We start from the raw sequence: 10,650 nt of genomic DNA, 5'->3' as shown, positions 1-10,650 counted from the left end.
GAAACGTCTTCGTAGAAATTTAGCAAAGCATGCATGTACAGAGTGGTTTCACATCTTCGTCGTAGAGGTCTTATGTTGCGCCATACAGTCCATAAAAGGTAGGCCCAATTTTTCTCCGATTTCGTCATTGTCCAAGTCCGTTATGGTCGGGCGAGTGCATGCTGAACACATTTGCGCTACAAGACTAGCAGCAGTTTTCAATCGCTTCTTCTTTGCAATTGGTCATCGTTTTTTTCAGTTATTTTGGTCAATAAGCATCTATACGATCGTGTTAGAAGTACTGGTAAAACTGTCACGCAAAATGATATGGATTATATTAGATAACTTTTGGCAAATATATTACTAAAATTATCGGCCACCGGTAAAGAACTACAATGGGAGAATATGGAGTAGTATATTTTGTAGCATTGCAACTACAAAAAAAGATCTAAAAAGGAGCTACGAGTCCCAAAAAAAAGGAGAAAGAAACGGGGTGCATATTCTGTGCATCGCGAAGCTGTAACATTTTTTTAGGAGCATATACGTGTACGCGTGGCAACGAGAGATTTTAGCTACACAAAGAATGACGAGCTCAGAAGAGCTCGATCCTGCTGTTGTTCCATGTCTCCTGATGCTCGAACAGAGCGATCCTCTGGTCCGTGAGCAAGGGGTCCTCGAACTCCCACGGCGTCGGGCCCGTGACCACGTCAAGCCACATGGACTCCGGCCACTCCACCATCTGCGGCCACTCCAGCCACTCGCCGTCGACGATGCTGCTCCCCCCGCTCGATGACGAGGAGGAAGAGGAAGATTCAGGCGAATAAGCTGTGCTGGTGCCGCTGTCGTTGGCCGCGGGCGGCGCGTCGACGACGTCGCCGTCTGGGATGACGATGTCGTCCAGGAGGCGCGCCATGCGCACCTCGTCGACGCAGAACGCCTCGTTTCCAGCACATGGCGGCGGCGTGATTGCCGCCGCGACGGCCTTCGCCTCATCCTCCGGCGAGCTGCCGGTGTCCGGAACGGGCTGGAGGGGCTTGTGGGTGACGGGGTCGATGCCCATCTTCTTCAGCTTCTTCTTGATGTGGGTGTTCCAGTGGTTCTTGATCTCGTTGTCCGTCCTCCCCGGCAGCTGCGACGCGATCTTGGACCACCGGTTGCCCAGCTCCGCGTGCAGGTCGATGACCGTCTTCTCCTCCTCCGGCGACAGCAGCCCGCGCTTCAGGTCCGGCCGCAGGTAGTTGGTCCACCGCAGCCGGCAGCTCTTCCCGCAACGCAGCAATCCTGTTCGATGAGCACAAGCACGATTGAGTTCATGGCGTCCTGGCGTGCGAGCAAGGCTGAGCAGGCGAAGGAGGGACGACGGCGATCACTCACCGGCGAGCTTGGGCACCGCGCGCCAGCAGCACTGGCCGTTGTTGAGAAGGAAGCTGACGAGCTTCTGGTCCTCCTCCGCGGTCCACGGGCCCTTCTTCAGCCCCACCTTGTCGCAGCATGGTTGCCTCCCCATTGATGAGCTTGTTGTTAGGTAGTAGGAGACTGAGACGACTCGCGCAAATAAAAGGCAAGAAGCAAGCTAGCTAACGGTTGCAAGCGAAGTAGCCTTGCTCGACGTGGGAAGTACTAGGCAAGCAACTGCGGCTAGCTTCACGGTGGAGACGCCATTGCCACCTTCCTTTATATAAAGGACAAGGAGGGAGAAGACGACGACAGGGTCGGTAGCGAGCGAGCTAGCAAATGGAATTATGGAGGCAGTTCTTGTACAGGACGACGGAACACGTGTCATCTGGATGGCCCCACCGCCGTGTTGCGGCTTGGTCATGTTGTTGCTCGTGGGTCCCTTTCGCTTGCTTAGCACGGGCTGCTATGCCAAGCTTTCGCGCTTTTATTTGAATCTAGTTTTTTATTTTTATTTGTTGAGCGGGTTCATTGTTCTTGAAATTTAAGAGGGAAACGAATTAGTCAATGATCAATCAATAGTGTATTTGATCTGAGCCTTTCTGCTACTCAATGTGTTCAGCTGTTCATTAATTTCCATTAATTTCCATGCCTCTATATCTTTTGGTAGTTAGGATCTGCATGCATGGTAGGGTATACAGTATACACATGACACTACGAATAAGAAATGCTTCCATTCAACTTGAAGATAAAACCATACCAGTGTACGCATGAAGAGTACTCGTGATTAGTAGTTTGTGTTAATGTGAGACCTTGATTTCTAGTTTATTACGTCATTAATTAGTATCTAATGGGGCAAGCGTAAATGTTTTTCCACTTCTACTATTCACTGCAGAATAATAGGGTTCTAATGTTGGTTGGCTGACTTATTAATAAATCTAAGCAGACTTCCATAAAAAAAAATCTAAGCAGACAACTTCCATAACCAATTTGCGTCCATGAACAATATGATCCATAACCAATTTGCGTCCATGGACAATATAATCATACCGTATTATCATGTGACCTTTTCCTGCTCTAGAACGATCTCTTCAGCTGGGAACGCGGTTGTTGTGACCTTGACCTTGAAACTTTCAGTTCAGTTCTGTTATCACTTCAGCCTTCCAGGTAATCATCTACCAAACCACGCAAACGGGATATTGCTAATGAATGTAAATGTGGAGGATAAACTAATAATCAGTAGTCAGAATTTCAGAGGTCCGTAGCCGCAGTCTTCTCAATCCTTTGGTAGGTTGGAACTGGACCAGATGTCATGCAGGGTTGTAGGGGGTTGACAAACACACCCTTACTGTAAGTAACAATATTCATATATATGCAGTTGCTCAAAGACAATGGATCGTTTTGTCAACAAAATACGGTGCTTGCCCGTAACAAAATAATGCACCGGGTAATAAAATCGTGCCTTCATGTAAGCACGTTCTGAATTTAGGCAAAAAGAGACACTGATTTGATCATCACATAAGCCAATTTCACATGCCATATAATTTCGGCCTAATTGTATTGTATCAGTTGAGCTCTCTACCAACCAAAGAGTGATCAAGACTTGAAGATATACAAGCTTACTCGAGTGATCAGCTCGTCAGTTGACTCGACTTCTCGAGCAAGACATGCTTGCATATGATTTCTTAGTCAATTTTTGGTTCGTCCATTCTATCTGCTTCTTATCAACTTCTCCTGTTCTACGCCCTCTCGATCGTCCATGTGTCTAGCTAGTCCATTATATTTCTGAAACCGAGAAAGATTGAGCTCTGAAGAGGTCTATCAACATAGAACCGGCAGTAGACATGTGTTAATATGTTATCCCCCATCGAATTATTAAGCACGTTGCTTTTGGTGAAGTGTATAAACACGTCCGCGTTGCAGAATTTGATGGCCTGTGAGAATCAACGCGCATGACTAATGCAAGTGTTCTCGATCAATGCACGTGACTAGTGTTTGCAGCATAGTCGTAGGTGGCTGCGGTCCACTGCCATCTCGGCTTACCATTTTCAGAAGGATAATTCCAGCCGTGTGGCAGTGGTTATGCAGCAAACAGGCCAGTCAACGTTCTTCGAGTATGGCTTGGGCCTACAAAACATTGAGACATCACTCTCTCTTATATATTCGGGCTAGCAATTCTAAGGGATGTTAGTATTTTATCAAAGGAGATATAAGAATTAGATGTTTGCGCGCGGATACATTATTTAGGCCAACAGCTATTCAAAATTATTACTCTTTATGTTAAGAATATATAATCTCTTTATCCTGCAGTGATAAATTTTGTTACCAATTACTATATGCCTTTTTGGTTCACATTCTTTATAATTTTCCCTTTTGCATCTTGTCTTCGTATGTGTTTGACATAAATAATATATTTATGTTGTATGGTGACTCAAATCTATTTGGATTAGGACTTATTAGGGGTATGCTATTAGGACTTGTAGTTCTACTAGGACTTGAGTGTTGAATCCTACTAGGTGTAGGACCCCTACTTGCATGTATGAGGGACTTAGAGGGCACTGTATAAACAAGAGGGTGGAGCCTCTAGGAATCAATCAAGTCAAAGACAAACACCAAGGTCTCATCCAAGCCTTGTGAGAGGCAATTAGGAGCGCTCAAGAAGGATAGGCCAGACAGTTCTATAGTATTAGATTCTTGTATAGGGCAAGAATCAAAGGGTCCTAGAGGGTCGAGTAAGGTTGTGAGGGAGCAACAATCACTTGTACTCTTTTGGAGTTATGCTTAAAGAATTTGTAGTCGGCTTCACCAAAATCCTATTCTCTTGTCGTGGTTGCCTCAACGCCGTCATCTAGGGTTTTCTACGAGATTCATCTACATTGTTCTTGATATGGTGCAAGCTTGTGTCGTACTCGCAATATCCTTTCAGGATTCGGAGACTGCTACGCATAACGAGTGGTATCAGATTCTAACAATTTAGTTGAAACCTTATCTGAGCTATGCTAGCTCTTGCTCCAGTTCATCCATCATGACTTAAAAATCTAATTTTTGGCTTCAAAATCTTGATCTTAGCTGCTGCAATCTATAAGAGAAGTTTTCGCTCTATATATTAAGTTAAGACCCTAGTGCTTGTTGTGCTCTTATTTCATACCTTATTTGAATTTTATTAAAAATATGTATTCCAGGCCCACTCTTAGTTACTACCATAGAATGAATAGCTGTTTCAGCGTACACTTTAGGGCCTCATATGTTGAATTTCTTTTCTTTTATCAAAGGACTATGAGTGTAGTGGTATATATTCCTAAAATAATATAGATTTTAATTAAATATCAATTAGACATGTAAAAAATTGTACTCAGATATATCAAATTTAGCTAAATAGCAACTTACATAATTCTTTTCATGGAATATTTTAATATAATTTAATATGTATTGCTATTGTCATTGGAATATGACTCAAGAAGGAAATTTTTTTGTGACGTTAAACCATAAAATCTATACGCTCATCGCTCTTTGCATACATGTATACGTTGTGTCTATATCGTGGCAGGCATCATAGAGTTTATGTCTGCATCGTGGCAGGCATCTAGAGTTTGAGTTAGTTTATTAAATGTAATTGCAGGAGTGGATAATTTAGAAGTATGTATATGTTATTTTCTTTTGTTTTTTTTGGGGGGTGTAATAGCAGGTGTCTATATCATAATTTAGACTTAGGAGGTTACATTAGTTTATTTTTAATAATTGGCAGACATGAGTTGGGTAATATCCGGACAATTGGCTCTAGATAGAGTGGGTCGGGAACTAATTGATCTAAAAGGGACCCACTCTCTTAGCTACAAGCATGCATACAATTCTCTCTCTCTCTCTCTCTCACGAAGAATGCAATCATGTGAATTCTTAGACACATGAAGGAAAATGACTGAGACATCCCTAACTTTAAAGGAAAAGAGCACACTTAATTGAGTGTTGTGCGGAAAAAATGCTCTAATTAACTGTGCGCACGGAAGTCTAATGGTAAATGGGTACAGCAAGTTGGTCCAAAAGATATATTGTAATTTTTATAGGATAAACTTAAACCAAAGGATTGCATTGTTTGTCGGACGGAGGTCGGGGTACATGTCCCGAAAGGTAGGTACATAGCTCCATGAGAACGAAATCCTTATAATTTTTAGAGTTTTATTTACGGTTACCGAGCCTTAACTTTGCCTCTGCCAAGTCAAGTCAAGCAACGACTTCAGCCGAGTGGTCATTTTAAGTAAAATATAAATGGATGAGGTCATGCATCCTCACTTGTTTTTCTGTGACCTTGAAAGCTTCCAATCAGCTCAAAACGTCATACTCCTGCATGTTTCCAGTTGTACACATGCACATACACGCATACGCATGCTCCAGCTCCACCAAAACCTCGCCGACCTCTTCTCATGCATCGTCAGTTCACATCTCCACTTGACATTTCTAATTCATCATCACCATTCATTGATCAACTACGGAAGACGGATGCCGGATGGAGGCAGATCAATTTGCAATTGTGGAAACACTTGACAGCTAGCTTAGAAGTAGCTGTCAACTAGGACGTGCTGTAAGTTTCAGGATTAGTCCCCGACCTTGTATACCACTCCAAAAAAACGGTCGCAAGAGTCACTCGTCGATCGTGCAAGTTGCATATTGACGAGGAGTCTTGCGTTCAAGTTTCAAAGGAGACATATTGACGAGGGCAAGCGCATAATTTGAACAACATCATTTTCTCCGTAAAAAGAAATAGATACACGAAATGAAGTGAAACTACCTAGAAATCTACTAGCTAGTATGCATGTCGCAAGCTCAACTTTTGTGTCTCCTGTTCATCACTTTTTTTATAATGAAAGTTTTATTTAATTTCAAGAGCATTACATCGAGTGGATACAATATCTTAAAACACTCCCCCGATCTCTGTTGATCACTTTTAGCGACAACATTTCTGCAGGGAAATTTTTAATTTTATTTTCGATTCGTCCTTTGAATCTGGTATGCACGACAATAATAGCCTAGTTTTCTCGGTTCATGTCGGCATTTCATCTGGAAGAAATGGTTACCGTCCCCAAAGACTACAACAATATTATGCGCAGATGTGGACAAACGCAGGTTCGGTAGTGAATGAAAAAAACTATTGCATTGCATTGGCAGAAGGAATTAAACTCGAGTGATGGAGCGTGCTGTTAGCTAGGGCCAGTTACATCGATGGATGGGTTCATCGATCACAACTCACAAATGGGCAGCATGCGTGCTGACCTCACCATGACACCCTAAGTGAGGGGTTGGCGCATCATCATGCACAGTTCGACTAGTGTCACACACTAAACCATGTTTTGAACAGGGAACGCTCCAGAACCCGGCCACTAACTTTTTTGAGCCCGTTGGCTCAAGTCTTAATCACGCCTTCGACACTGTGACTCGGTTCTGAGCTTCTCCTCCGTCTTTCCCTGCTCCACCTGCCACCAAATTGAACGTCATGCTAACCGTCTCGCGGTTCTTTTGCCGCCCGCGGAGCTTGCCGTCAAGTGGACTGTGGGGCAAAGCAGCCTGCAGGGTACACTTGTGTGGCCCTTTTTTTTCTCCCCCTATAATCCTTTTCCATTTGAGCTCTTCTCCGTGGCATGGCATCATGACGAGCACAAATGTCGGGGCACACGTGGCGGCCATCCGTAGGATGTCCCTCGGAAGTCCGAAGGAAAAGCACCGCGAGCGTGCATGCACAAACATGCCTCTCCACAACAAACATTAAAAGGTGCTTTTTAAGCTTTGGTTGATAACTAAGTGGAGTTTTTGGAAAGGTCCAGATGATCGAGTCAAGTGATGCATGGGGAAAAAAAGAAGGGATGCAACGTGATGTGAGATGGATATAAAGGATTAAAGGTTTTGAATTAACAATGGAGTTTTGCTACAAATTATATGGAGTTTAAGCTACAGTAGAAAGTAGATAACTATATGGAGTTTTGACTTCATGATAGATACATCAGAAATTTCACTTTTCATTAACAAAAAGTTGCTAAACTACATGTGCCTAGAAATATATTTTTTTTCAGCTCATCAATGTCGGCAGCACGATAACACTACAGCCCCAGGAGTCCTCCCGTCTTCCACGCTTCCACCCCTCCTCCGGCCTGCCCGGCGTCAAATGCAGCCACCATTGGTCCAACTGCCCATGGTTTCTAAATAAACTCACAAGTCAGCACGATAACAAGTTTTTATTTCTCTGAATTTTGGATTAACCCACAACTCATCTAAATAAACTAATTCGGATTTAAAGTAAGAAGAGTGGAACGAAAATGAACAAAGAAAAAAAACTCACCCACGGATACCCACTTGTGTTTCTAACCTCAACCTAACCCACAAGTGAGCAGCAACACGACAATGTCGTCATGTCGGCGCGGCAAAATATTTTCCAACTCAAAGGTAATGCCATGCATAAAATGTCTTGATCTAGCCGCTTTGTTTTCCCCCACGTGTTCAGCGTCACCACCAAGTCAAGCTAAAACGTAAACCACAACGGTCGAGAAAAATCAAGAAGAATTTTCCATCACATACGCATATGTATATCTTCGCCTTCTCAGCCATTTGCTTGAATTTTCCATCCAAATTATTATTTTTCTATACAAACATAATAGAAACACAGATGCTCATAGATGAACTCACTCGCACCCATAAATGCATAGTATAGAAGACGTACTGTCCGATAGATTTTGAAATTAACAACCTATCCCTGATGAATAATGAATGAATAGTTGGAAATACGATTATCTCCGATGAGCCTAAGATTCAAACCGAAGTGGACACATTCCATCATAAAGGACATAGGAGTAACCAGTAAATTCCTTCTTTTTACAGGGACATATACTCCAAATGCAAGCATAAAAAATGGCTGGGTTAGAAAGGTCAGTCATCTTTTAGCATGCATACCAAATGGCTGGGGTAGAAAGGTCACCTAAGAACGGAGGTACATCGACCTTAACAAAAGAAACATGTGAGGTACCATACATCATTTGATATAATTTTACTGGATTTTCACCGGTCAAGATCAGGTAGCGGTCAAGCTCAAGTGAGATTAGTCGTTGATTACGGAGCCAAAGATAAGAATCACGGACGCTCGCGACAAAAATGTTTATGTGAAACACACATGTACGTTGTTTCACATTTTCGATGTAGAAAGTCACTGTTCCATCCTAGAAAGTGACCATTTCCTCTCATCTCATTATCCAGATTCCTTATGCTTACATTCTGTACAAGACGTTGGGCGTACGAGCGCATGTGAATCACTTGCACCAAATAAAAAGAAACCTGAACATAAAAGCCCAGAGAGAGAGAGAGAAAAGAAAGAGGGTGCACATCTATACTCTCACACAACCACTTCATTTCTTTTTTCTTACTTCTATTTTTAACGAATTCTCTATCTGATTTTCTTTAACTCTAGTTACGCCCCTAATAGGCAAATGCACTGGCGGTGACTGAAAACCTGCTGTGACTTTTTAGGAACCATAACGTGTAGGCATGTCGATTTTTTTTTTTGGCTACAATGAATGACCGATTCATCAGAAGAGCTCGACGTTGCAACAAGTTTCCTGGTGATCGAACAGCGCGATCCTCTGGTACGTCACGAAGGGGTCCTCGAACTCCCAAGGCGCTCGCCCCGTTACCACGTCCTCCAGCTGCCACATCGACTCCGGCCAGTCCATCGGCGGCCAATCAGGCCACTCGCCGTCGGCGCTGCTGTTGCCACCGCTCGATGCTGCCGCCACCGAGGCGGAGTAGGACGACGAGGATGAGGAGGAAGAAGACTGATCAGGCGAATAAGCCATGGTGATGCCGTCGCTGGGCGCGGGCTGGGCGCCGACCTCTTCGCCAGCTGGGAACACGATGTCGTCGAGGAGGTGCGCCATGGGCACGTCGTCGGTGCAGAACGCCTCGTGTCCTGGCGTGACTGCCGTGACGATCTCCTCCTCCTCCGGTGAGCCGGTTGGCTCCTGAGGAGGAGCGGGCTGGAGGGGCTTGTGGGTGACGGGGTCGATGCCCATCTTCTTCAGCTTCTTCTTGATGTGGGTGTTCCAGTGATTCTTGATCTCGTTGTCTGTCCTCCCCGGCAAGTGCGACGCGATCTTGGACCACCGGTTGCCCAGCTCCGCGTGCAGGTCAATCACCGTCTTCTCCTCCTCCGGCGACAGCAGCCCGCGCTTCAGGTCCGGCCGCAGGTAGTTGGTCCACCGCAGCCGGCAGCTCTTTCCACAACGCAGCAATCCTGTTCAAAGAGCACGAAGACGAGTGAGTTGGCTGAGTTACGGAATTTTGGCGTGCGTGCAAGGCTAGCCGTTCGGCGAGGAGAGGTTGTTCACGTACCGGCGAGCTTGGGCACGGCGCGCCAGCAGCACTGGCCGTTGTTGAGGAGGAAGCTGACGAGCTTCTGGTCCTCCTCCGCCGTCCATGGGCCCTTCTTTAGCCCCACCTTGTCGCAGCACGGCTGCCTCCCCATTGAGTATTGGCCAGTTGGTTGTAACAAACTCTCGCAAAGAAAAGCAAGCTACAAGAAGCTAGCAAACAGTTGCAAGTGAAGAAGTAGCTTTGCTTGATGCGGGAAGTACTAGGCAAGCAAGAGCAAGCTTCACGGTGGACACGCCATGGCCACCTTCGTTTATAAAGGACGAGGAAGGACGAAGGAGAAGAAGACAACGAGGCACTCCTCCAGGACGGGGTACGCGTGTATCACCGGAAACGCTGAGGCTGGAGTGTGGGGCCCGGCGACGGTGCTGCCACTTGGTCAGGCTGCTGCTCCTTGGTCCTTTTCGCTTGCTTTGCACGGGCTGCTATGCGATTGCGAAGCCTTCGCGCGTTTATTTGAACCGAGTTTTTTTATTTCTGTTTGTTGAACGAGCAATTTATGAAGTAGTCCATCAGCAATTAATTGGGTAGTCGATCGTTGCCGCTCAACTTGCTTAATCAACGTGTTGGTTTCCTTGCTGACAAATTTTGCAGTACTCAAGTAAGCTAGCTTCAATTCTGGTTGTTAGGATTTGCATGGACGGGGACATATAGACATGATATACAATATAGAAATGTCTACTTTCTGTTACTACCTATTAGCTATAAGTTCATGATGTGTAAGTTATTTGCCACTTTGAAACAATGCTCTAGGAATCTATCTTAGATTTCTTACTATCTGTAGAGGCATTAGGGTTCCAAAATGTTGGTTCCCTAAGATGTTTAGCCAGGTGCAAATAAAAAAAAATCCAACAAATTTGAAGGTACACAGGC

The 10,650-nt window shown here is 44.8% G+C and overlaps 2 protein-coding genes across 2 annotated transcripts; both read right to left on the bottom strand.

The window, feature by feature from the left end:
• Positions 1–325: 325 nt before the first annotated feature.
• Positions 326–1,687, bottom strand: LOC106804098 (protein ODORANT1). Its single transcript, XM_004956710.3, has 2 exons — positions 1,354–1,687; positions 326–1,260 (listed from the first exon to the last, which is right to left on the bottom strand). The coding sequence occupies exons 1-2, from the start codon at positions 1,484–1,486 to the stop codon at positions 572–574; spliced, it is 822 nt and encodes a 273-aa protein (XP_004956767.1). The 5' UTR covers positions 1,487–1,687; the 3' UTR covers positions 326–571.
• A 6,844-nt stretch (positions 1,688–8,531) lies between these two features.
• On the bottom strand, positions 8,532–10,016 carry LOC101760064 (protein ODORANT1). Its single transcript, XM_004956709.2, has 2 exons — positions 9,739–10,016; positions 8,532–9,640 (listed from the first exon to the last, which is right to left on the bottom strand). Exons 1-2 carry the CDS (start codon positions 9,869–9,871, stop codon positions 8,937–8,939), a joined length of 837 nt encoding a protein of 278 aa, XP_004956766.1. The 5' UTR covers positions 9,872–10,016; the 3' UTR covers positions 8,532–8,936.
• Positions 10,017–10,650: the final 634 nt, after the last annotated feature.

The sequence above is a fragment of the Setaria italica genome, chromosome II (genome assembly GCF_000263155.2).
Source record: "Setaria italica strain Yugu1 chromosome II, Setaria_italica_v2.0, whole genome shotgun sequence".
Lineage (NCBI taxonomy): Eukaryota > Viridiplantae > Streptophyta > Magnoliopsida > Poales > Poaceae > Setaria > Setaria italica.
Note: the sequence above shows the minus strand (reverse complement) of the source record. Positions and strands in the feature narration are given on the sequence as shown.